Genomic DNA, 26,996 nt, shown 5'->3' on the forward strand with positions numbered 1-26,996 from the left:
TGCTTTGGACTTGACTTATCTTGAGTAATTTTGTATCCTCTGCAAACTTTGCCACTTTACAGTTCACCCCTTTTCCCAGGTAATTTCAGACTATTTTGCATAGTACTGGACCCAGGACAGATAACTGGGGGATACCATTCTTTACCTCCCTGAATTCTGAAAACAAACCAATTATTCCTACTCTGTTTTAGGTCTTTTAACTAGGAATGTCAATGTAAACATTTAAGTGGTTAACCGATGAGCCTGGGATCATTGGTTAACCTTCACGGTTACACGCCTCTGTATCAGAAACAGCTACATTGGGAGGCGGAGGGAGAAGGCAGGAGTCAGTGCTCACGGGGAGCTGGCTTTTAAGCAGGATCCCCACGAGCACTGGCTCCCATGAAGCTGCCTGCATCCCACCCGTCCTGCTGCCTCTGAATCAGAGGCACCAGTTGTGGGGAGAAGGGGGTGGGGGTGGGGGAAGGCAGGAGCCAGTGCTGGTGCAGAGCCAGCTTTTAAAAGCCAGCTCCCTGCCAGCACTGGTTCCCATGGAGCCACCTCCAAGCAAACTTGTAACCACTCAAAATTTCAGCAGTTACACATGAAAAAAAAAAAAGCTTTTTAATATCCCTACTTTTATCCAGAAACTTGCCTCATCTCATGACTGCTTAATTTAAGAGCCTCTAGCTAGCGACCTGGTCAAAGGTCCAAGTACACTATTTCTGAAAATCCAAGTACACTATAGTCTCTGGATCAGTTTTGCCCACGTTTATTAACCCCTTCAGAAAATACTAATAGATTGGTGAGGGATGATTTCCATTTGCAAAAGCTGTGTTGATTCTTCCCCCAACAAATTGTGCATGGGCAATGGGTGAAAATAGGGCTGGGGGAAGCAAACCCCAAACCCCTGCCCACACGGGAGCCAATCTGCCTCCCCCCAGCACCATGGGGAGGCAGGGCAGTATGCAGAACCAGCCCCTCCCCAGCACCAGAGGGAGAAAGGCATGCAGCCCACAGCCCCAGAGCATGGGGAGGGCGGGCGGCGTGCAGTCCCAGCCTCTGCTGCCTGCAGCATTAGGAGGGCGGGCACTGGGGGCACCAACACTCCACCCCCAGTTTGCCTACAGTAGCTGTTCTGGGGGTGGAGAATGGGTGGAACCAGGCTGAGGGTTTGGGAAGGCATTGCCTTCACCTGTTTAGCATATCCACCGCCCATGAAATTGTGTTTTTCTATGTGTCTGACAATGATATTCTTCACTACAGTTTCAACCAATTTGCTTGGTATTAAAGTTAGGCTGGCTGGTCTATAATTGCCAGGATCATTTCTGGAGCCTTTTTTAAAAAATGGCAACACATTAGCTATTCTCCGGTCATTGGGTACATAAGTTGATTTAACCTATCATTATAGGTTACATACCACAGTTAGTTCTGCAATTTCATATTTGAGTTCCTTCAGAACTTTTGGGTGAGCTCGTCCTGGAGATGTAATGTTTAATCTATTGTGAATAATGGCATTTTCAACAGCCTGTGTTCTGCACTGTGGATACTCATGGTCTCACCACTAGATGAGAGTTCTGATCCAGGAACAGTGCTGTTCTTGGCATATCTTGAGAGGAGGGTGTCATTCTGCAGCCTGAATAGAAGTAGTGTTGCCATCCTCATCGGGGATTTCCTAAGCCATGAATAGTGGTGCTCTCTCAACACTTCCACGAGGGCTGCTCTATTCAGGTTCTAGGGATGGGTCACTATGGGTTTCAATTGCAAGATGTCATTGTACTGCTCTTTTTTTTTGTTTCTCCGTTAATTGGATTGCCTTTTTCCCTATCCTCTGTTTATCTGTTTTGTGCCTTACCACTATCATTTTCCATCCTGGCTGACAAAACACTAGGGCCACTTGTCCTGCCCTCTGAATACTGGTGCTCTTGACACCAAGAACCACTTTGCTTCATAAAGAGTTCATGACTTGACAACCAATGGAGGAGTCTCCTGCATCATGTAATGAGGCACCACGTGGCAGGACATCCTGCACAGTGAATAGTGGCACAATGGGAGCACACCAGGACAGGATGTCCTGCACAGTGAACAGTTGCATCATGGATGCACCTCAGCATGGAAGCTTCCTGCACAATGTCTAGTGGAGTAAGAGATGCACCCAAGGATGGGATATCCTGCACAGTGACTAGTGCCACCATGGATGTTCCTCTCAGGTGGGACATTCTGCACAGTGGTGACACGCGGGATGGGGTGTCTTGCACCATGTCTAGTGGTGCAATGGACCTGCCCCTGGGACGTGGTGTCCTGCATAGTGATTATTGGTGCAATGCACCCGCTCCTGAGACGCGGTGTCCTGCATAGTGATTAGTGGTGCAATGCACCCGCTCCTGAGAGGCGGTGTCCTGCGTAGTGATTAGTGGTGCAATGGACCCGCTCCTGAGAGGCGGTGTCCTGCATAGTGATTAGTGGTGCAATGCACCCGCTCCTGAGAGGCGGTGTCCTGCATAGTGATTAGTGGTGCAATGGACCCGCTCCTGAGAGGCGGTGTCCTGCATAGTGACTAGTGGTGCAATGGACCCGCTCCTGAGAGGCGGTGTCCTGCATAGTGATTAGTGGTGCAATGGACCCGCTCCTGAGAGGCGGTGTCCTGCATAGTGACTAGTGGTGCAATGGACCCGCTCCTGAGAGGCGGTGTCCTGCATAGTGACTAGTGGTGCAATGGACCCGCTCCTGAGAGGCGGTGTCCTGCATAGTGATTAGTGCTGCAATGGACCCGCCCCAGGACATAAGTGTCCTGCATGGTGACTAGCCCTGTGTGTGCGTCCCTCCTGCCCCTCCCCCAAGCAGCCCAGGCTGGCAGCCGGCGCGGCGGTGCTGACTTACCTGGCCATGGACTTGGCTTTGCTTCTTCATGTAGATGTGCGGCTGCTCCCTGGCCAGCGAGTGGATGTTGCCGATGAGGGGCAGTCCCCGGGGTCCCGGCGGGAAGCCAGGCGGCCGCCTCTGCTTGAGCAGCTGCCTCACTATCAGCGAGAGCACGAGGAGCAGGAGCGCGCCGGACACCCCCACCGAGAGCACTTGGCCCTGGGACCACATCGCACCACTGCCCCCGCCAGCGGCAGCGCCCGACTCCCGTCTCCCCGCCCCTTCGCTCCGCCACGTGGGCTCGGCCTTCCCTCGACCGCCCCGATTGGTCGGCGGCCGGGCTACTCAGCAGACTCCAAATGTGATTGGTGGAGCCCGGCCGGCGGCCGGCTCTTTCCCAGCCTCTTCTTCCCCCTATCTCTCAAGCTCTCCACAGGGGCCGTTGGGGTTGCGGCCGTTGGGAGAGGTCGGTTGGGGCTACTGCGAGAGGCACCGTTACGCCCCTCCCCCGCTGCCCACACCGCGTGTAACCAGGTGTCTGGCCGTTGTGCAGCAGCAAGCCGGGGCGGGCTGGTTACGTAACTGGCCCCGTGTAGGCGACAGGCCAAACAGTGGCTGGAGAGTCCTCCCCGCGACCGCTGTGTAGTCCCGCCCCCTGCCCCCTGCCCTCCGTATTTCCCCCGAGGCCCAAGGGGCTGCTTCAAGGGGCGAGGGGGCGGCGCTCGCAGTAAAGGCTGCAACTGGTTGCAAACAGCCCTGTGGTGCCTCAGAGGCACAGGAGACTGGTGGCAGCACTCGGAGGTGCCTCTCCCCCTGGGCGCCTGCAGAAACATTAATTATTAAGTGTCCCCACGTGGCCCTTCAGTGCTCCTCTGGGTGGCCCTCTCTGCGCCCCTCCCAGCAAACACCAGTCACCTCTGCTCACAGAGCCCCGATCTGGAATTAGCCTGCTCCTCTGCCCCCTGCAAATAGTGGGGAGAAGCAGGCAGAAATAAAGCACCTCGGCAGCATAGGTACAGAACTTAAGAAAGGCCATAGTGGGTCAGACCAAAGGTCCATCCAGCCCGGTATCCTGTCTGCCGACAGTGCTCAATACCAGGTGCCCCAGAGAGAGTGAACTGAACAGGCAATGATCAAAAGCGATCTCTCTCTCTCCTGCCATCCATCTCCACCTTCTGACAAACAGGCTAGGGACATCATTTCTTACCCATCCTGGCTAATAGCCATTGATGGACTTAACCTCTATGAATGTATCTACTTCTCTTTTAAACTCTGTTATAGTCCTAGCCTTCACAACGTCCTCAGGCAAGGAGTTCCACAGGTGCTGGAACTCTGGGTTTGGAGAGTGTTGCAGCATCCCCTGGCTTGAAGTGGTTCCCATTATATACAGGATTTAGTCTGAATCCCTGGATCACAGCACCTCCACTACAAACATTGTTCCAGCACCCCAGCTCACTAGGAAGAGAGTGGGTTGAGTGGCAGGGAGGCAGCTTGAAAGCTGCAGGTGAGGTTTCGGGGGATTGACTTTCAAGTGCTTTTTGCACCATGTGTCTCCTTGCAAAGTTGGCTGAGCAGGCTAAGATGCAATGGTTTAGGAATGTTTCCCATAGATGGATTCTCTGCTGAGGTCAGATGGCACTTCCTGCCAGCCTTCAGCACCAGACAGTAACTCCATAAATGGTGTCCCAGAAAGACCTTCTGAGAAAAAGTTTTAAAATCAGGAAAGAGGAAAATATTTCAAGAGTCATTAAGTGGTTTAGGAACTTAAATCCTACTGAATTTCAATGAGAACGAGGCACCTAAATCACCTAGAAACTTTTGCATAGTTTACCATATGTGCTGATTTTGATTTGGAGGGATGGGTATGAAGAATGATTTGCTTTTTCATCTACAAAGCAAAATGGTTACTATACTGAGTAAAATGTTAACATGTTTGAGGCAGGAAGCCATTTAATATTAATTAATTAACAAAGGGGTCTTTAACTTGGAAAAGTTTTTGTTTTATTTTGCTACAGCCCAAATGTGCTCCTGTGAGAGAAAATGAAAACTGGATGTTTGAATTGCTGTCCTCTGACACAAAATTATGCTACAGTTGCCCATCATTGAGAGGGTAAAATATATTTCTAGTGAAATGAGATTAAATTGGATTGGGGAACTGAGGGGAAAAAGGGCAAGTGTATTGCAAGAAGGAGCTGACTGACAAACTCAGTATTTTAGTTTTGTACCTCTTTCTATTTTATTTAGAGATGGGAGGTTATTAAAATAAAAGCATACATAGCTAGGTCCATGCACTGTACCATTTCTGTTCTACTTTCCACTCCATACCTATCTTCTCTCTTTCTCTGGCCACTCCACCCTTGCATCTTTGAAATGTGGATTGCAAACCATAGTTTAATAAAAGCACTATTGCACTCCTGTATACATTCCTTTGCAAAGATGTTACAGTGAAGTGTTTGAGAGAAAATGGGAGTGCCCCCAAAACATTTGGATACACTGTATTTGGCATTTTCTTTGAGAGAGATAAGATTATTGCTTAGGGTTATGTCATCTACTTCCAATATTGCATGATAATTTCAGTTTAAAAACTTTGATCTTCTGTGCTGCTGATAGCTTTTGCAGGCTACAAAAAGTGAGAAAGGTATTAAAAAGATGTAATCTTTCTTCAGTAAGTAATCATACAATTATAATATATGATTATGTGATCATCTTAGTCCATCTCGAAAATTTATAATTAGCATAGCATATGTATAAATTTGAAGAGCATTATCAGTATGCTGTTGTAAGGCTAGGGGGATTCTTCCAATAAATGAGTTACTACGGTAGTAAAGGATCAAGGAAACTGCATTCCAGACCATACCAGAACAAAAGAAACCTTTTTCTCTTTGTAGGTCTAATTTGTCTACAATCACTCCAGCCTTAATTACACTGCATTTTTGAAAAAGGCAACAACACTCCTAGTGTTGCTCAATAACACTGAAGTCAGCTGGCTGAGCTTTCCAGATAGTTCACGTATTTTCCACTTTTTATGAACCAAACTATTTGCTTTATGCAGAAGGGTTATTTTTAATTCATTTTTGTGGGGTAGCGAACAGAGGCAAGTATTAAAGCAGAGGCAAGAAGTAAATATAAAATCAAAATAACATAAAAATATCGTAAAGAACTGTACACGTAGATCTTGCTTTCACTAGGGAAAAGAAGCATGTTCTTAACTCCTGTTAACTAGAGTTAAGTCTAATCTGACTTAAGTTAACTAACATGAACAAAAATCCTGGTGAAAACAAGTCGATTTGAAGTTTTCATATGATTTAACAGGACAAAGTAAACCATAACCTTTCATTTGCCCTGCTAAATTATGTGAAAAACATAAACTGCCTTGTCTTTTGTTGGTTAAGAACCTTCTGCAGCTATCTCAATATCCAATATTGAGTCTCAGAGGGGTAGCCGTGTTACAGTCTACATTTTTTGTTAGTCTGTAAGGTGCTGCAGCACCATTCATTATCTCGACATTGAATTCAGGTTATTTCCCTATATGAAAATTCCAGGGTAGTTTGTAGTGGAACCTCCATGCATAGAGTTCCTTTAGTTTAACTTGGAACAAAATTAAACATAAAGCACACAGTGCCAATGTTCCCAAGTACTTCCCTGAATTTTCTCTACAGTATTTGGTGATTCTTTTACCAACTATGGACTTATAATTTGCTCCAATTTAGAGGTCTTAAATTAGTTGCCAATTTCTCTCTCTCTCTCTCTGGCTACATCTATACTGCAGAGTTTTTGCACAAAAACAGCTGTTTTTGTACAAAAACTCATGGAGCATCCACACTGCAAGCATATTTTTACACAAGTAAATTTACAGTAAATCAGAAGAAGAGAGGGGTTTTTGTGCAATAGTTATTCCTCTTTCTACGAGGAATAAGCCAAAGTGTGCGTGGACAGGAAACGGGGGGGGGGGGGGTTGTTTGAGCAAAAACAGCCCTATTGAAAGAATCACACGTACTCCTGGTAGTCATTCTGTCAATAGCAATCAGAGCTTTCTTGCGAGAGAGCATCCATGCAGTGTGGATCTCTTCTGCAAAAAGCTTCTTATGCAAGAAGCCTGCAGTCTAGATGTAGTCTCTTATCCCATATCAATATATAATTACTTCTGTTGTAATCTGTACCCCATTACTAAGGAATCTACACTTTTATTTTTTTCTCTATGAAATTATCTTTACTTCATCTTGAACTTTCCAGTACACCAACTAAAGTTCTTCTTTAAACAGCCATGTGTCAGATTATATTCTCCCCTCCTGTCAACCAATCAAGCTGTCAGAGTTCGATCATATTTTCAACGGTAGATTTACCTTTCATTCAGAGACTCATGATGGAATATTTTCCAAAAACGTTTGTAAAATTGGCTAGGTGCATTTTTACTTTATCATTCTGAAGCATTAAGTTTTGGCCACTATAGTGGTCAGGATGCCAGACTTAATGAACCAATGATTCTTAAAATGGTTCCAGTGAATCAGTCACCCACGCTTAATTATTTCATTACCACCACCCTTTTCGATCATCTCAGAACTGACTCATTTCCTCTCCCTATGTGTATTAGTCCAGTAGTGAGGTAATTTAATGTAGCCATCACACATCCTTAAATATCACAAAGAGGGAGGGGGGAGTTTCAGCCCCCATGGCCTCTCAAAAGAGTGCCAGGGGGCTGTAGGCGGTTTAGAACTGGGACAGTCCAGGGTGGGGTATATATGCACCCATCACTTGCCTGGTGATTCTGTCTCTTTTTGTATGGTTGTATGAGAAGCAATCCCATTCCAGGCACATCACGTTTTCCTGGCAGAACCAAACTGCTGTCTTGCTTTAAGTTATGATAAGAGGAAGCTGGATATCAAATTAGGTGGTCCTAGCTTTTATTGTTTAGGAGGAGTTCTTGAACAAACAGACAAACTCTCTCAAATATATAGTAGATGGCTGGATGGGCATCATTTGTATTGACCTTGTATTGGACAAGAAAGAAAAGGAAAGTTAATAGATCACTTTGGCAGCATTAGATTGAAGGGGATAGATGGTAATGAATTTAGTATAAAAATACACAAGAGGAGGAGATTAGAGCATGGAAGAGCAATTTGGTTATTTGAATAGAAAGGAAGGAGTACATTGTATATAGTTTCAAAGAAAAAGTAACTGTATTCAGGCCTCCTAGATGTAGAAGAGAAAGGAAGGAAGGAACTGAAGTTGACTCTTATCCAGTTATGTGCCTTGGTAACAGGAAAGACTATAGTGTTACCATTTGAAATAGAGAATGGAAATGTTGAAGAAGATTCAGGAAGAACAAAGATATCAGTTTTGGTCATGTTGATCTTAAGGAGATGCTGAACCATCCAAGATTAAACATCTCAGAGTCATTAAGAAATGCATAACTGAGTACCGAAGAAAGATCCACAGTGCATAAGTATATTTGAAAGTTGCCCATACAAAAATAATAGTTAAACCCATATGAGATGACCCAATTACTAAGGGTACGTCCACACTGCAACACTATTTTGAAATAACTAGCGCTATTCTGAAATAACTTAGTCCCGTGGTCCCCAACCCGGTGCCCGCGGGCGCCATGGCGCCCGCCGGGCTCTTTACAGGCGCCCGCCGGGCTCTTTACATGCGCCCGCGGAGCAATCTGGGCTGGCAGGTGCCAGCCCCGGGCGCATGGCCGGTCCCGGCCCTGGGGGCGCCGCGCGTGCCCTTGCCAGCTCCGGCTCCGGCCTTGGCACCGCCCCCGGGGGCACCGCGCGTGCCCTGGCCCCAGCCCCGGCCTTGGCCCCGCGGCGCTTACGGCGTGCCGGCCCCGGGCGCATGGCTATGGGGGGGGGGCCCGGCCCCGGGCGCGTGGCTATGGGGGGGCCCCGCCCCCGGGCATGCGGCTGGGGGGGGCCGCCCCCGGGCGGGCAAGTGTCCCCGCCCCCTGGCGCCCGGCGGGCGAACGGCCACGCCCCCTGGCGCCCGCCAACCTGAAAAGGTTGGGGACCACTGACTTAGTTCATATCCACACAGCTGGCAGTTATCTCGAAATAATGTCAAAATACTGTTAAGCTGGAGGACTTCTTACTCTGACTCCTGTAACCCTCTTTGTACGAGGAGTAAGGAAAGTCAAAGGAAGAGTGCTCTATTTTGAAATAAGTGCTGTGTAGACACTCCCTATTTTGAAATAAACTATTTCAAAATAAGATATGCAAATGATGTAGCTCAATTTGCGTAGCTTATCTCAAGTAAAGCCCTGCATTGTAGACACACCCTAAAGCAGTGGTCCCCAACCTTTCGTGGCTGCCGGGCGCCCAGGGGCTGCTCACGTGCTGGGTGTCCGGGGGTGGGGCCGCGTACGTGCCACGCTTCCGGGGGTAGGGCCACACATGCGCCACGCGCCAGGGGCGGGGGGCACCCACGCACCCTGAGCCCAGGGCCGGCACCGCGCATGTGCCGCGCGCCAGGGGTAGGGGCCGCCTACACGCCATGGGCCAGCACCACACATGTGCTGCACGTCTGGGGCAGGGGCTGCCCACGTGCCCTGGGCCGGCACTACGCATGTGCCGTGCGCCTGGGGCAGGGGCCGCCCACATACCCTGAGCTCAGGGCCGGCACCACGCATGTGCTGGGTGCCCAGGGCAGGTGCTGCCCATGGAAACTATGCATGAAATACACATGCTAATTACTCAACACAATGACTTATGAGAAATTATTTTAATAAATCTGCTGGCAAACACAAGATTTTATCTATGGGAGTTAGATAATACTTTCTTAACACACCCATAAAAGCATAACAATTACCAGTTTATAAATTACAGTTTCGGGTTAGCTAAACCTACAAGAGTTATGGTACTTTGTAGAAATGTTAAACAGGAAAAAGTAGTGTCTCAGTTTCTCTTGCCAGCTTGTTATTCAGAAGCTGAAAAATTGCACTCTCTCAGTCATGGTATTGCCGAGCCTAAATTTTAAAAAATCATCAGGCAGGCAACCAAAATTATGAGATTGGCTTAAAAATTAAGATTTAAAAAAAATAGTTTTTGGATCTTTTTGGTTGCTTTTTATCTTTTAGGTACACTTGAGTTACATTTTCAAGTTTCCTCTGCCACCAAGAGAGATAGAAACTTGTTTTTTAAATGAAAAATGAGATTCACTTGTTTCCATCAAAGAGGATTTAAGTAAAACAGCAGATATAATGAGAGTTGCAAAAAAATCAGGTGAGGACAATACTTATTATGACCACTACCTTAGGGTTAGGATTACGGTTCCAAATGTTGAACCCTTTAAAGTTAAAAATAAACTGCGTAAACAGTCTTTTAAATAAACAAAAACATTCTAATTCTTGCAACAAATTTATTGTAGCTTTCTGCTGGAATGGAAAACTGAAATTAGACTGTCTAGCTTCTTCCCATTGTGAAAAAGAATTCAAAGCAGTGAAAATAAAATTTTATTTAAATTTTTTTTTCAATTTAATAAATTTATGGTGACATTATTAACCCAGACAAAGGATTTAAAAAGTGTCCCATTAATTTAGATTGTTTTAACATCAGGATTATTTTATATTTAGCTTTGAAGTACAAAAGATATTCAACCTTTAATTTGTTTTGTAATAATATTTATTAAGGGATATTTGATGATCACATTACACAACACCTGACTCTGTGTGAACCCATGGAATATAATCACTTACTGTTTCTTTCCGACACTCCGGCTTAAGCACATCCAAAGTATAACGATATCTTAACATGACTCATACACATGCAAGCATGTACACACCTTATTTCTTAAATTTAGATTAGCATTCAATAATCTGCAGGTGTATTTTCTTTGGCATGAAGAAGTTATATTAAGGGAAAGATGAACCAATTTCCTGACCAATGTATAAACAAATATCGAGCCAATTTCATTATATCTCAGTCTTCTGAGACATACAAGTCATAGTAAATCCATATATTGTGCAATAAAAAGTACCTAATATTCATTGTCAGTTATATCATCCTCCTGCCATATAATCCATTTGAGTTACTTGAAAGCTACATCTACCTTACAGTCTGGAGCCATGCTCTGAGATCGATCCACCAGTTGTTGATTTAGCGGATCTAGAGAAGACCACCCAAATAGACCACAGATAACTCTCCTGTTGACCCTATTACTGTACCCTGGACGAGAAATAATGGGAGTGTTTCTCCCATTGACCCCCCCCCCCCATTGACCGCATTTTTCCTATTGACCCTGTTTCTCCCATTGACCCCAACTGTAGTATAGTACCTGTAGTAACTTGAGTTAAGGTATATCAACTCCAGCTATCATAGAATCATAGAACTGGAAGAGACCTCAGAAGGTCATCAAGTCCAGCCCCCTGCTCTAGGTAGGACCAATTCCAACTAAATCAACCCGGCCAGGGCTTTGTCAAGCTGAGACTTAAACACCTCTAGGGATGGAGACTCCACTACTTCCCTAGGTAACCCATTCCAGTGCTTCACCACCCTCCTAGTGAAATAGTTTTTCCTAATATCCAACCTGGACCTCTCCCACCACAACTTGAGACCATTGCTCCTTGTTCTACCATCTGTCACTACTGAGAACAGCCTCTCTCCATCCTCTTTGGAACCTCCCTTCAGGAAGTTGAAGGCTGCTATCAAATCCCCCCTCACTCTTTGCTTCTGCAGACTAAACAGACCCAAGTCCCTCAGCCTCTCCTCATAAGTCATATGCTCCAGCCCCTTAATCATTTTGGTTGCCCTCTGCTGGACCCTCTCCAATGCATCCACATCCTTTTTGTAGTGGGGGGCCCAGAACTGGACACAATACTCCAGATGTGGTCTCACCAGAGCCGAATAAAGGGGAATAATGACATCTCTGGATCTGCTGGCAATGCTCCTCTTAATGGCAACCTAATATGCCATTAGCCTTCTTGGCTACAAGGGCACACTGTTGACTCATATCCAGCTTCTCATCCACTGTAACCTCCAGGTCCTTTCTGCAGAACTACTACTTAACTGGTTGGTCCCCAGCTTGTAACTATGCTTGTGATTCTTCCGTCCCAAGTGCAGGACTCTACACTTGTCCTTGTTGAACCTCATCAGATTTCTAGTGGCCCAATCCTCCAATTTGTCTAAGTCACTCTGGACCCTATCTCTGCCCTTAAGTGTATCTACTTCTTCCCCCCAGCTTAGTGTTATCCGCAAACTTGCTGAGGGTGCAATCCATCCCCTCATCCAGATCATTAATAACGATATTGAACAAAACCGGCCCTAGAACCGAACCTTGGGGCACTCCGCTAGAAACCGACTGCCATCCTGACATTATGTTATTCACATTGCTTGAGTTGCATAGCTTCAGCTGACTTTCTACTGTAGTATAGATGTAGCCCTAGAGCAGGGATGAGCAACCAGGAATGGAGGTGGGCCACATGCCCTCCTTCAATGGGCCACAGCAGCCTGCAGTCCACTAGGGTTCCACCTGAGGCTCCATGGTCCTCCTGTGTGCCCCTCCATATACCTCTCCCACACCAGGGCACCAGATCCCTGCACTTTCCTGCTCCCCCTCCTCCCAGCACTTTTGGAGCATGCAAAATGCCTGATTTGTGCTCTGTCCTTGCTCCTCCCCCCAGACTTTGAACAGCTGCAATCAGCTAATTCATAGCATTCCAGTTCTGGGAGGGAAGGGGAGAAGTGGAGATGGAGCCATATGTAACCCGTGGGCTGCCGGTTCTCCACCACAGCCCTAGAGTCACCAGACACGACCTGTTAATGATTGTGGGGGTAAAGTCCCATTTTATCAATTGTATCCATTTTGTCCATTTTATCAATGGAAGTTCCTATCAGAAATGCTAGTAACAGGACCAGAAGCATTTGGATTTTCCTGTTTGAGAAACAGAATGTGCAGGATAGAGAGAATGAAAAGAGATTCCACTATAGAATCCTAATCCAAGCTGTAGTGCTTTGTAAAATTATAGAATGAGGGCCGAACTGTTTTGCATATGTTTGTGATGAAAACATTGCTGATGCAGGCACTGCAGATCTGACAGCTACTAATGGGTACTATTAAAATATTTTTTACCCAGGATTCCTTTCTCTAGGTGACCAAAACAACCATAAAGAATGTTATAGGCTAGATAGGGAAGCCATACTCCAACAGTATCCCTTTATTTGGTGTAACCTATCTGGTCTCTCCCCTTATCTCTGTAACTCTTGTATTAATTTTACAGAATTCTATAAATATGTTTGAATTAACTACACATTAAATTGCATTCTCCATTAATCGGGTAAAAAGATCTTCACTTTTTTTACCCTTATTCTTTTCTTCACCATTCCAAGAACAAGGCAGAAAGTTGTTTATATTTTAAAAATATTATTCTCAACAGTGTTAACATATTAGCCTAGTAAAATGTAAATATCTGGGAAGAACCCAACCTGCTCACATATTTGTTGAAGCATTCTCAAGAGACCAACAGCTCTCCAAGTTAGTTGGGTTATTGAACTCACAGATTGAGCTCTTGAGCAAGCTGTAGCTAACGAATGCCCGATTCAGCTTTCCATGGCTGTTACAGAGAAAATACTTCTACATTGAGATCAGCTTCAGTGCTTATGTAGCTCAGGAAATTTCAAGAGATTTTGCTGGGAAGATACTCATTTAATTGCCAAATTGAAATCTGGTTGCAAGTAGGTACTTTTATAGAATTGATGCCTACTTACACTGTTCTGAATGTGGTCCTTCAACTGGACTGGACAAGCAGTACTCAAAAAAAGATTTGACAGTTATATGGATAAGAACATACAGATTTCTAGTTAGTGCTAAGAAATAACACCTCATTTTCAGAGTTTAAGCCAATCCATTAGGTATTAGGATTAGACCTGCTTGGAATGCTGATTATCCCACATCTCCCTGCTGCTAGTTTCTTGATCTTTTTTTTTTTTAAGCACCTGGTGCTGACCACTCTTGGAGGCAGGATGCTGGACTAAATAGATCCTGGTTCTGATCTAGTAATTCCTGTGTTCCATAGGCTTCCTTTTATAGAAAGGGACTGTAACACACACTCATGTGACAATTTATTCTATCTGCATAAAGCTCAAGTAGACCCTGTGCAACCCCCATATTCCAAGCATGGAGAGCAGATTCAATTCCTCTCAACTTATTGGGTCTGTATGATAAATGCAGATACCTATCTCATAGAGCTGGACAGGACCTTGAGAGGTCATCAAGTCCAGTCCCCTGCCTTCATGGCAGGACCAAGTACCATCCCTGACAGATTTGCCCCAGATCCCTAAATGGCCCCCTCAAGAACTGAATTCACAGCACTGGGTTTAGCAGGCCAATGCTCAAACCACAGAGCTATCCCTCCTCCCTGCCATCATCTCTGCACATGTCTATTGTGCTTGTCTATGGCATTCTGTGCTGCAAGTGACTATTCCTTCCCCTTGTGTTTCCTTCATGTGCAGCTTCTTTGTACAGTTTACACTCAGGCTTGTCTGTTGGAAAATTACAGTGTGTTAGAACACATGTTAACAAACACCATGCTAAACACACTGTATAAACATTATTTTTAATATCATTTTAACTGGTGGTACTTAGCAGGGCTAACCAAGATTAGAATACACAATGGAAATGTTTAGAGTAGAGAAAATTATGTTTTAAAATGTGTCAGATAAAACTTTTAACATTAACAATTTCAAGCAGGTCCTTGCTCCTATCCTAGACAGAGCAAGTCCTGCTATGGAGAAACACAGGCTTTTCCCTTTTGCTGTGTGTCTCTAACAAAAAATAATCAGAGTATAGCTTTTAAATGTTGCTACAATTAAGCCCCCATCTTGAGAGTAAATATTTATGTGGAAAGTTGGATACCTTTAAGCAAATGTATTTTATTCTAATGTGAATAACTGTGCATGCCATGTTGAAACAACTACAAAGCATTACATTATCTGTTTCTTCAGATATTAATATTGTGAAGCAAAGAATTAACTGTAAATAATGACAGACTGCTTTAAAGACAAGAAGTTGGTCCAATGAAAAATATTACCTCATCCTCTGTCTGCTTTGATTTCCAGAAACAGAGATAACAGAGGCAAAACACTTTAATTCATTCTTTCAATAAATCATTAGTAATTGCCTTGATGAAAATAAGCATTCTGAATGGGTTATTTAAAATGAAACTTTCATTAATCTGGTAGAAGGAAAAAGCATCTCAAAGATAAACAACAACAAAAATCAAATAAATAAACAATTTAAAAAGTTCCCAAGGGATTCCAAAATGCAAGTCACATTTCTGCTTTTCAGGTTAAAATACCCACATATCTGCCGATTGATCTTTACATTCGTTATGGCTTTTAGCAAAGTGATCTGTGCTGGCACTGTGCTGGCACACACTCAGATAAGTTTCTGAGTGTCCTACATTTTCTTTTAAACCGTTATTTCAATTGCAAATAAGTTGATCTGTTTCTCTGTAGATGAAAGCCATCTAAATGCACACGGCTAGCAGTTCCAGGGAGGATAGTGAGCCTTCGTGTAAAACACAAAGACTTTCACTCCTGTGCAGCCCTGAAAATCTTCAGCAAAGCTTTGCAATAGTGCTCATCTTCAGTCCACTATTTTCTGTAACTCTTGAAAGTATGCTAATTATTTTCTATTAGTTTCCGTACATGAAATTAATTCATGTAGAGTGCAAGCACAGGCTTGGTAAAGCATTAGTATATTTCATGTAAACAAACAAGAATAATAAAACTTAAATGTGTTGGGACACTTGCATCAAAAACGGCAAAGTCGAAATTCTATATGTAAATATAGTGAAATCTCGGGACAAATATAAACCCAAGGTAATTCACAGTGAAATAATAATGGGCATTTATATAAAGCCATTTACTGCATACTGCAGTTGAACTCGGAAACTCGAAAGTGAAATAAAACATCGAAGTCCTCTCTGAATCCGTAACGACCATTAAAATCCTGAACCCAGTGAAATTTTTTTAGCGTTTAGAAAGACGTGGATTCCTGGGCATCTGAGGAAGCCACTTGAGGCTGATTTACAATCATGCAGTTATAAGGTCAACACGTACAAAGTGTGCGGTTTATAAACGGGTGCATTACATAACCGTTATTCCTAAAGTGAAGTTTGGTAATAGAAAACCAAAAATGAGCACTAAAAAATCATCAATGCCTTTTTATAGGTAGCCAGAGAATTGTGTGCACCTTTTAACGTGTTTTCGCTGTCATCGAGCATCTTTATACTTTAGACTTAAAAATAAAATTAACAAATCTGCACATATTTTGCATTTATCTTGTTCCTTCACACTCTATCAATTGGTACATAAATATGTTTAGTACAACAGGATGTACCCCTGTAATTATACTTTGGGTACAAGTCAGATTATAGAAAGTTAGGCTCCTAACCCCAGATGAAGGCAGATAAATGAATAGCCTGATTTTCAAAAGTGCGGCGCGCAGATGCTTGAAATACTTGTCTAATCTCGGAAATGAGGATTAGGGAGTCTAATTACCCGATATAAAGTGTTAGCCATAGTCTGTAAAACGTTTATGCAATTTCACCAGAAATGGAGTGTTAGTCTCATTGCCAGATATTAACTAAACCTAAAATAAAAGTCACGCATCTGATGTTTTTAAGCACGTGTACACAGTAGTTTCAAACAAGAGGAAATAATGAAATAGAAATTAATGTCTCTAAAGAAATCTGTTTAGTACATGGAGACGTTTCGAATAAATATGGAATAATATTTCTGTGCAGGAACAGTCTCTTAGTTTTTCAGCTCATTCTTGAAAGCTTTAATATTGTGGACACACGGTAGGATGGTTTAGTGCGGTGGTAGGACGCGGCAATCCTTCTATAGGTTTTCTCGATCGATGTCAGAAGCAGGGCGGTCCTTTGGAATTTCTCAGGTCCAAAGCTGTCTGGGTTAGGAGCGAGATAGTTTGGCTTCTGTCTTAGTAATTATGTCCATGTCTGATCATTTCATATTATATGTCTACAGAGTATCATCTCGACAAACAAACTGAAACGCTTAAAAGGTTTTCAGGGTAAGTCTCCGGGGTGCAATGAAAAGGCTTTTTCTGCTTTAAGCACTGAGAAGCAATCAGCCTGATGCAACTCTCGTCTCCCTCTCCAGCGCTCCCAGAGGGAGACTTCTCGGTAACTACTCTCCCTCCTCCAGACTCCCCGTGTCACCGTTACACAGGAACCAATTCCCGGATTCCTGCCAAAAGCGCACAGCCAAATGGTCTCCCTTCCAGCCGCCTCCCAATTATTCTCTTTTAGATGAATGGGAAGGGAACAACTTGCTTGCCTGACATTCGGGTTCCATCTTGAACCCGGGATCCGCGAGCTGCAGAGTGCCACGCCGTGTTCTTGTTAAAGAGCCCCTCTATTCCCTCTCCTGTGAGGGAGGGAGTGTTATTAGCAGAATGTATCTGCACTTTGGTACTTGGAAACTCCGACGCCCATTGTGTAAGCAAAGTAAAAGGAAAACGTTCTACTTACCGACAGGAGTAGTCTCCATAGCACAATGGGAACATAACGCACGGGAGAAGAAACGCAATGTTTATTGGGATGATGCAAACAGAAAGTGGTTTATCCCTATTTGTTGCGGTTGGCAGAACCCATTATCGCCCTTACCGCTTTTCTGAAATGAAGAAAAGACCCATCGAGAAAGTACACACCTTAATTGAAATTTTCCACCGGAAAAACTAATCGCTGTCCGCTCTTTTCCTTGGGATGGGCTTGGGTCAATGTGCGTGTGTGCAAAACAGCTTTACAAACATACAGTAAATCCAACCGTCCTGTCATGGAGCAGGTGTACAAACTCTAGACACTCCTACAAAGCCATTAGACAGTGACTAAGCGCCCCTTTCAGTGTGATTCATTTGACCCTGTAGCTTGAGCCGCTTGGCTCGGGCAGAGGCTTCTCCACTGCAGATGTAGCTCTTCGCTTTCGAAGTGCCCAGGAAAAGGGAAGCAGCTGGGGAGCTGCGGGAACGTGACCACTTCAACTCTGGGGGGGGGGGGGGGAGCCTCAGATGCGAGACGCACTGAGAGCACGTCCAGCTGCTCCAACTACCTTGCCCAAAGGGAGCTGCCAATCTAATGGTATTATGGCAATCCGGAAAGCCAGGGGTCGTAGCAAAACTGACTCAATCACGCAGGCTACAACTTCTGCTAGAAATCCTCCCCTGCGAGAGAAGGTGGTCGGGCCAGTCCCACTGTTTGTACACTTTCTGCGAAATAGAGATGGGTTAGTACGTTACTTCTCAATATCAGGTGCTACCGTCGGTAAACCAGTAGTTCCGGGTACATTTCCTCTTGGGTGTATAGTAAATAAACTACGACTCTGAAATGCGTGTCGCAGAAGACAATGCAAGTAAAATTTTCACTGAATCCTGTTCGATTCAATGCATGTAAAAACTGTCCTCTAAAGAATGCATCCCAAACCCCAATCTAAACCAGTCCTGTTCAATGAACAACCAGAGAAGAGTGTATGGTCACCATGCAACTATTAGCTTTGAATAGAAGTCCCTGTAAGGAAGGGAAGCAGTCTCGTGTCTCCTCAGTCTTAATCAGCATCTTTCTTCAGAGCAGTTTCCCACAAATCTGCCTACTCCGCTAGGTTGCGCTATTCTTCATGTAACTCCGGAGATACATACAATTCTTGATCTCACACCCGGTGGAAAGTGAATGTAATGGTCGGAGAATAATTATTTTACAAGATGCTTGAGGTTTAACTCTCAAGTTAGTTTTCATTGCAAAGTTAAGAATGCGAACTATGCTGCGTGAAGAAGACTTCCTCATGGCGGAGACTTGTAGAAGAGAGGAAAAATGGAAATTGTTCTTCGTGGTGGACAGAGAGTCACTTTTCTTCATTATAGAAGGAAGGCCTGATTTAACATACACTGAAATCAGAACGAAGATTCGCATTAATTTCAGTGGGCTCTGTGCTTTCCATTAATGTGTGATTTTTAATTTAAGTTAGTTTACATTTTCCCCTTCTCTCCCGTACACTTGGCCAAATACAAATGTACACTAGATACCAGGGACTATGGAAACTATCCTAACTTGGCAATCAAAGGCTGGAACCTGAAAACTTAGTCCTTTGAGGTCAGAGGAACTACCCAAGTGAGTAAAGCTTTGAAGGATCGACTTCAAGATACCAAAGGGAAACTTTTCTAATATGATAAGCATAACAAACTTATTTGTTCCGGATAATATATTCGTAATCGATAGAATTAAGCTTATTTAATAACATACAAATTCCCATTCATTAGGGGACTAGTGAAGTAGTTTGTTCATTGATGTTTTACTTCGTAGCGAAACATACAATTATACTATTATAATATGTTCGTAAATAATAAATATTAAATTGCCGTATTCCATGTATGCAATTACATTACTGTAGCTACCCATTTGCAGACTAAAGATTATTGTTCACGGTCCTTTATTCTGTCTGCAATGCGGTATTTTTTGCAGTAGATGTCGCTTCTAATAAGTAAATAACCTATCCTTTGAATTTTTCATGAAAAAGATGTGGTACTTTTTGAGGGGGTAAGGAGGTGGACTGGACATTATTAATGACTCGAGACGATTTCATTAATCGTCTGATGTGAACCCTCTTTCCTGGAGGAGGGGGGTTCGGTGACCTCAGTGCAAATAAACCTATCGCATGGAGCCAACTGACTAGCAAATTTTGTGAATGGAATACTCGGTGACCGGAGGATGACGTAATTCGAGAGCTGTGGGTTTCGTGCCCAGTTGTGGATTGGCTGCATTTTGCTAACAGACCTTGTGATTGGCTGGCTAGTGCCGGTCAAACGCCTACACATTTTTACCCTGGCGGTAGATATAAAAGGAGGGTACTTGGGCATTGAACAGCATCACGATTTAGAAACATATATTGAGGAAACCTCCACCACGTTTCGCTGTTACTGAACAAGCTTTGCATTTCAAGGTAAGCACGCATTTTCGTATTCTTTTCTTAAATCTAGAGTTTGGTTTAACTCTAGATTTAAGAAAAAGAATCAGCCGTGTTTGAAGCTGTACGTGTGCTCAAGAAGGTCTTTAGCTGATGCTGTTAAAGCTTGTGATGCTTTTCATTATTTTAATTTGTTTTCTCGGTGCGTTCAGAGAACGCATAGTTTTGAATCTGCTAGATTGCGTATGCGTTGCTGACTTTCTCAAAATAAAATACATTTAAAATACGAAGATAAAGAAATGCACAATCCCATTGCAATAATTAAAAGCAATTGATACGGAATATTATCATACTTTTTATATGAAACAACACTAGTCTCTACATTACTGGGCTGCATAACTTTTTTTCTTTTGTAATCATTCTGAGCTTTTCGTAAAATCTGTTATAAAATGGAAGAAAATTACAACCTTCATCGTATGTTAGCTAACAATATATGCTATAGGTTGTAATAGATGTTTTAATTTATGAGTGAAAAGTGAAGTTAGTCTAAAGATGTTTAAATAAAGTTATGTGTCAGAAGTTCTTCAAGATATATGTTAATTTTTCTACTCTCTTGACTTGAGTTCATTTGAGAGATTTATCTTCAGTCACATTTTTGGGATTTTTATTAAAATTAATTTAAAGGGAACATTTTAATAATTTTATCTAATCTGTATTTGAGTTTGAAGATTAGTGTGTAAACTGTATAAAGAAGTAAGCAGTCTTTAATGTACTGATTTCTAAACAAGCTCAATTATTTTTGAATTTAAAATTAAACAGAGTAATTCAAATGTATTAATCTTCTGCAAAAATGAGACTACAGAAAAGTATTGGTCATATTTATATTTTAAACATGACTATAATTTAGTTTTGATACTTTTTTAATAACATTTATAGTACCTGAAATGGCATTTTGTCCAGTTAGCTTGGAGGCATTAAATGTATGGAATTAAGTGTAGTTCTTCAACTACTGGGTAGAAGGGACATGTTTCCCATCAGCTTATAGAAAGACCTGCATTAATTTAAATCCAATTTTAGTTATATCTTGATCAAAATCCTAATTCTGAAAAACTTCAACTATTACATTTGATCATATAAAAAATCCTGAATATTATTTTAAAAAAAACTAAAGCAAAAAAACCAAAGCAAATTAACAGCTTACTACTAAGTGTGCCTAAAGAAAGATGGCATTTTTAGTAGATCTGATAAGATTGAGGAGGTTGGAAAATGGCCATTGTTTGATGTGACTCTTTGTTGTAGAGAGGACATTATGGTTATGCTGAAGATTTCATCGTTCCTTGCGGTTTATGCCTTGGTTATGTGCCAGATGGATAGCTCCCAGGCAACTCCACTCAGGTAAGAACCAGAGAGTTGTGAACACTCATGAGTTTCAGAGCATTGAATCTGAACAGAATGGAGATATTTAGTTTTCTTTCATGGTGGCATATAAGAAGTGGATTATAGTAAAGGAGAAAGTAGGAGGAGGAAATTTAACCTTTTTGGCAAGCTCATATTTTAACATGCAATAGATTACTTATCTACTGTGCAGGGGACTGAGCTGTATTCATGCTGTCTTGCTTGTCTCCACATAGACCTGGCTTAGACTCTATAACAGATCGAGTGACGCTCAGTGATTATGAAGCTCGAAGGTTATTAAATGCATTGGTAAAAGAATTTGTTCAGATGACAGCGGAAGAACTGGAACAGGCGAGTGAGGGGAACAGGTAAGGGCTACTGCTCTGAGGATATGCACAGATCCTGGGGAAGCGGAATCACCCTGTGTATGCATTTGATTTCCCACAAGAGCCATCTCAGCAGACACTCAGGCAGGCTAAGATTTTCCTCTCCCTTGGGACTGCAGATGACCTTGTACAATACTTGGGAGGGGATAGTACTGCAGAAATGTTTTCCTGTGTCAGTATCAGGAGGATGGTTTCCACTTAGTTAACTTGCTTTTATCTGTTTTTGCAATCAAGAGACAATTAAAAAAAAAAAGCCGTTGGAGGGTGAGTTGAACTTCATGGAGGGGGTTGTATTAAAATATGGCAGCAAGAGGTATGTTTTCCTGATGTAGTATTGAGGGCTATTCGATGGCTCCTGGATTCTCTGTCACGATAGTGCATGCTGTCCTGAGGCATGGAAGGCCATTGGCTGAAGCTGGGGCATCCTAATAGTGCACGCAGCGCCACCCTTTCCCTCAGGGCCAAGGCATGCAAGTACATTTGCATTAAACACAATGAATTTCTATTGCAAAGCATGTTAATGAATGAGAGACTGAACAGCATGTCTACGACATTAGAAGATAAATCTCCTATTCTTTGACAACCAGCATCCAAAAAATCTAATCAATTTGCTTGATAAGTAAACAATATTCATTTTGTTTATGATAAACCTCTGTTGTTACTCTGATTTTATGTGTATGGCATCCTTCCCCCTTTGCATGACATGAGTCTGAGGGGACTTTTTCTTTTCTTTTCGTCTCCTAATTATAATTTTTATCTAGGTATGTAATGCATGAGTATGCATGATTTATATTACTTTTTTGGCATGTTTTTTCCCCTTGCAGCCTGGATAGACCTATTTCCAAACGCTGTGCCAGTCTGAGTACTTGTGTGCTGGGCAAACTGTCTCAAGAATTGCACAAATTGCAAACTTACCCTCGTACTGACGTCGGGGCTGGAACTCCTGGCAAGAAAAGGAATGTGCTGAGTGACCTGGAAAATGAACGCTATGCAAACTATGGGGAATCCCTGGGAAACAACTAGACATGCTTATTTCCACCTTTCTCCTTTTTTTTTAACTTGATGCATGTGGATCTAACCTTGATTGCTAATTTTGCTATGTTATTTTGATCCTGTTTTTGACAGAGAATGTCTGAGATGGACTTAAAATTAGGAAGATAAAGAACATTACACACATACCAAGTTAGAAAAAAAAACTACCGGTATACACCAAATAAAAATAATTAACAGCATTGCCTTGAGATTTCAAATGATTTTCTTAGGCATCTATTTAAAAAAATCTAAAGAAAGCTTTTCATTTCTGGCTATTACATGTACAGATAAACTCTTCTTTCGTGCCTGCTCATGCACTTGTTCAATAAACCTATTTTTCTATGAGGATTAGGCCTATTGTTTTATTTGTGTTGGAATGCAAGCTTGCTAGACAAAGCCAGGAAAATTTTACTAATCTTTTCAGAAATGAAGAAGAGTAGAACAAAAGTTGTATAATAATTTAATTCCAGAATAGTTGAACTGTTGTACTATGTTCTTATATAGTGGAAGAACCCCTAACACTTTTAACCGCATTCTATATGTATGTATGCATATATAATTAGTCACTTGTATGAACTGTTGAAATGGCTAAGCATCAAGAAATGCATATATTAATTAGTGTGAAAACACTAGAAATGTAATCTAGATTGTAATCTCTTCTCATTGAATTCATCCAGGTAAGAATGTTAATATTTCTTTTTCATTTTCCTTAAAATTGTTTACATGAAAAGTCTTTACAGTGATGTATTAACATGGATCACTGTTTCTTTTTTTACCATGTATAGTAGTTTTAGAAATTACCTGTGAGAGACTTATATATTAAAAGATTGAAAAGGGGGACCTTTTATGTCTGGGTAAATCATTTAAAATCTTGTTTTCTGTTAATTGAATACAATGATTTTTAGATTTAGTGCTGCTTTTGTACATCTTTAACTCTCTCCTCTCCCCCCCCCCACCCGTAGAGCATATATTTACAACAAGGGAACTGTTCAGAAAACAATTGTATTTGGACACAAGTAGTAGTGCTGTGGCACCTTGGAGACTAATACAAATATATAGTATAATAAGCTTTCGTGGACAAAACCCATTTCATTAGATGAGCTGGAGTCATTTATTGGGACATAAGCTTTCATGGGCAGGAACCCATTGTTAGGTGCCTCGTTGTTTTTGCTGAAACATTAACATGGCTATCCCTCCAAAATTCTTCTATGGTACTGTTTCTATGGTCCTAACTCAGGCAACATTTCCATTTATATCAGTAGGAGATTAGCTTGAATAAAGACTATAAAAGCATGTTCTCTAAGGTTCCAATCCAGCAAAACACCTAAGCATGTGCTTAATGCTAAGCTAGTGAATAGCCCCATTAAAGTCAATAGGATCACTAAAATGATTATTGCTCTGCTCTGTGAATGCCTAAATAAAGAACTAAGCTATTTAAATACTGCAATCAGATATATGAAAGAAGAAAAATGACTGGAAAATTATTTTTAAAACGTAGCACCTTCTTACTCTAAGTTTTTGCTATGTTACTCCATCAGCACTACAGAACCTACCTAGGTGAGGCCTAGCTAGATTATTTTACTACTTATGCATTATCAACAGTTGTCTATTAAGTCTGTTGGTGGGAATGGAGTTGATCAATTGTTGAGGGCATATTTTGTCTACAGAACTTTAACTATTGGTGACATGGATAAGAAAGAAAGAGCCTAGTCTGAATTTCACAACCTGAGTTGAGTCTGTAGCTAGAAAAAGAAACATTTTTAACTTTTAAACTAAGTGTACAATATACAAATCCTTGAGATGCAATAAATATGGGACTCTACAATTGCATTTTTATAGATATATTTTTTCAGGTAAAACTACATTTTATTGATTTTAAAGTGTTTTTATTTTTATTTTATTTTGAAAAGCAGTGTAACAGCACAGAAAAGGGCATGCAACACAGCAACCTGTGTGACCCACCGTCTAGCAGACTTCCTCAGCAGGTCAGGAGGAGTTGGCAAGAACAACTTTGTACCTACCAATGTGGGATCTAAAGCTTTTGGCAGGCGAAGAAGAAATGTTCAAATATAAACATCTGGATGACATGTGGAATATGGTAAACACACTGCAATATATGTAGAATCTAGACATCCTTTGGTAATGTTATCATTATTAATATCTTACTGACAATTCCTGTTTAGATGAATAATATATTTGTTTTCTAGATCCTAGAAGTAAACCATAATAGTGAATACAAATGTGTGTTACAAATCTAGGTATACATAATTTAAATAGTTCATCCACTCTTTTTCTTTTCAAAGTAAAATGAAAAGTTTAAATAATCCGTTGTAATGAATGCCAGATCACCTTATAAGACAAAGCCAGTTGGTTCAAGAAATAGTTTGTTATCAGTGGATAGCTATGCATTGTACCAAAATAAATATTTCAATGTCAATATTTTGGTAATTTTGTATTTCTTTCTTTATTTCAGATTGCCATGAAATAGAAATGTTAACTCCCTTTTGTTTCTAATGAAAGCAACTCTTCTCCATAAATCAATAAAGCCAAACAGAAGACTCTTTTTTTTGCATCCTCCTAATATTTAAAAATGTTTTGTTAAAAACAAATGAAAGCACTTCTGTTATGTGTAGTACAAAAGAATCTAATTACTCCAGTTAAATTATTGTATATTCTTTTTATATGCAATTCTATTTCAAATAAAATGTGATAGCATCTATTATTTATTTATCTATCTTCTAGCATATATGTGAAATGTGACCCATGCTATTTATCTGGGCAATACTGCCAAATCTCGGGGATTACACAAAATTGCTGCCTATCAAGGCATATCTGTAAAATATGGTGTGCTGTGCCTTGATGTAAAACATTGAACTGACATGATTGTACAGTATGTTTAAAAACACTTCAATATTGTATCATTTGTGAATTTAAGCAAGATTAAAAAAGTATTTTAGATACATTTGAATTGAGAAACTGATTTTTCATTTAAACAATTTTATTGTTAGTTTATTGCATACGTTTTTTTGGAAACATCTGGCATTAGCCCAAAGTTGAAAACAGATTAGAAGGATGATTGGCCTGCTATCATATGGTACTTCCTATGTCTTATCTAATTATAGACTTTAATGTGGTTCTTGAGAACTTAAGTTGGCATGTTCAGAATAAAGAAAACATTTTCCTTTTTACAAATTCATGGAGCAGTAGCTCAAAAATTATTACAAAATGATTAAACAGAATAACCCCCCTAAAATTCCCTCTGATAGTAACTAACAATCACAGAACACTAGAACTGGAAGGGATCTCAAGTCTAGTCCCCTGCCCTCGTGGCAGGACCAAGCACCTTCTAGATAATCCCTGACAGGTGTCTGTCTAACCTGCTCTTGAATATCTCCAGTGATAGAGATTCCACAACTTCCCTAAGCAATTTATTCCAGTGTTTAACCACCCTGACAGTTAGGAAGTCTTTCCTAATGTCCAACCGAAACTTCCCTTGCTGCAGTTTAAGCCCATTGCTTCTTGTCCTATCATCAGAGGCCAAGGAGAACAATTTTTCTCCTTCTGCCTTGTAACACCCTTTTAGATATTTGAAAACCACTATCATGTCCCCTCTCAGTCTTCTCTTTTCTAAACATTCCCAATTCTTCATAATGTATAGAGCAAGACAACATAGTTGTGTATAGCCTCTTTCATGCTATCTATTTCTCTGTAAATGGTTTACAGAGTTAAATAATGTGAGGATAGACAAAGGAGAAAAGATATGAATTCAGCTGAGTTTGAAATCAGAGAATAAATGAGGACAGAGATTCAGGAAGGCCATTACAGACTGAAGGAACTGCAAAGAAGTAATTTATTTGATTAATCAGTGCTTGAGATGTGTCTATTCAGGGGTATGGGCTAGATGAACTGAAGAACAGAGTGGAGCAAGGAGAAATTAGAAAAAATCCATGGGTGGTTTTAAAACACCCTTTAACAAATGTGGGTCCTTTCTTCTAAAGAAGGAAGCTGCTGACTTTTCAATATGCTGGATGGGCTAGATATTTTATGTATAGCTACGGTGTGCATTTGTTATAGCAGTGTGTACAGTATATACGTGGATATAAATAGCTGTGTAGGTGGTGAGGCACTGCTTAGGAGAGTAAAGAGGCACTTGATGCCTATGGGTGTGTACCCTACATGGCTTTCCACTTGCCCAAGCAGTGCCCCATATCTACACTGCTATTTTAAGCAGTGAAACATTCCACTATTCCCTTGCAGCTAGAGCCTTCCCCCATTTCAAGGAAAACACTTTAGCAGCAGCCAAAGACCCTTGCAGAAGGGAGGCAATAAGGAGACCCTTTTCCCCTGCCTCCCTCCTGCCAGAGTCTTTCCTCGCTACAGATCTGTTGACTAAAGGTGTGTGTAGAAGCAGGGAGCCAGTTCTGTC

At 41.7% G+C, this 26,996-nt stretch overlaps 2 protein-coding genes across 5 annotated transcripts in view; one reads left to right on the forward strand and one right to left on the reverse strand.

Moving 5' to 3' along the window:
* The window catches only part of CYP2R1 (cytochrome P450 family 2 subfamily R member 1), a 43,725-nt gene extending 39,762 nt beyond the window's left edge, over window positions 1–3,963 (reverse strand). Inside the window, exon 1 of one of the 2 annotated variants that reach the window (XM_006126301.4) lies at window positions 2,860–3,963. In XM_006126301.4, coding sequence (XP_006126363.2) covers window positions 2,860–3,072 — 213 coding nt within the window. In that variant the 5' untranslated portion in view covers window positions 3,073–3,963. The remainder of the gene's footprint in view (window positions 1–2,859) is intronic. The other variant, XM_075928023.1, reaches the window with a different exon arrangement.
* Window positions 3,964–19,677: 15,714 nt separating this feature from the next.
* Window positions 19,678–25,289, forward strand: CALCB (calcitonin related polypeptide beta). Of its 3 annotated transcripts, none has more exons than XM_006126304.4 (5): window positions 19,678–19,793; window positions 21,057–21,152; window positions 21,389–21,520; window positions 24,481–24,668; window positions 25,044–25,289. In XM_006126304.4, exons 2-4 carry the CDS (start codon window positions 21,067–21,069, stop codon window positions 24,641–24,643), a joined length of 381 nt encoding a protein of 126 aa, XP_006126366.1. In that variant the 5' UTR covers window positions 19,678–19,793; window positions 21,057–21,066; the 3' UTR covers window positions 24,644–24,668; window positions 25,044–25,289. The 3 variants fall into 3 exon arrangements, with proteins under 3 accessions (XP_006126366.1, XP_006126367.1, XP_025042035.1); XM_006126305.4 differs by having other exon boundaries at window positions 24,484–24,668; XM_025186250.2 differs by lacking the exons at window positions 24,481–24,668; window positions 25,044–25,289 and adding an exon at window positions 22,363–22,918.
* The last annotated feature ends 1,707 nt before the right edge of the window (window positions 25,290–26,996 follow it).

The sequence above is a fragment of the Pelodiscus sinensis genome, chromosome 4 (genome assembly GCF_049634645.1).
Source record: "Pelodiscus sinensis isolate JC-2024 chromosome 4, ASM4963464v1, whole genome shotgun sequence".
In the NCBI taxonomy this organism is placed as follows: Eukaryota; Metazoa; Chordata; order Testudines; family Trionychidae; genus Pelodiscus; species Pelodiscus sinensis.

Excerpts from the sequence above, each read along its gene's own strand:
- CALCB (XM_025186250.2), top strand. The coding sequence starts at position 21,067 with ATGGTTATGCTGAAGATTTCATCGTTCCTTGCGGTTTATGCCTTGGTT. Across the intron at positions 21,153-21,388 it reads TCCCAGGCAACTCCACTCAG|ACCTGGCTTAGACTCTATAA; the intron begins GTAAGAACCAGA and ends GTCTCCACATAG. Across the intron at positions 21,521-22,362 it reads CAGGCGAGTGAGGGGAACAG|CCTGGATAGACCTATTTCCA; the intron begins GTAAGGGCTACT and ends TTCCCCTTGCAG.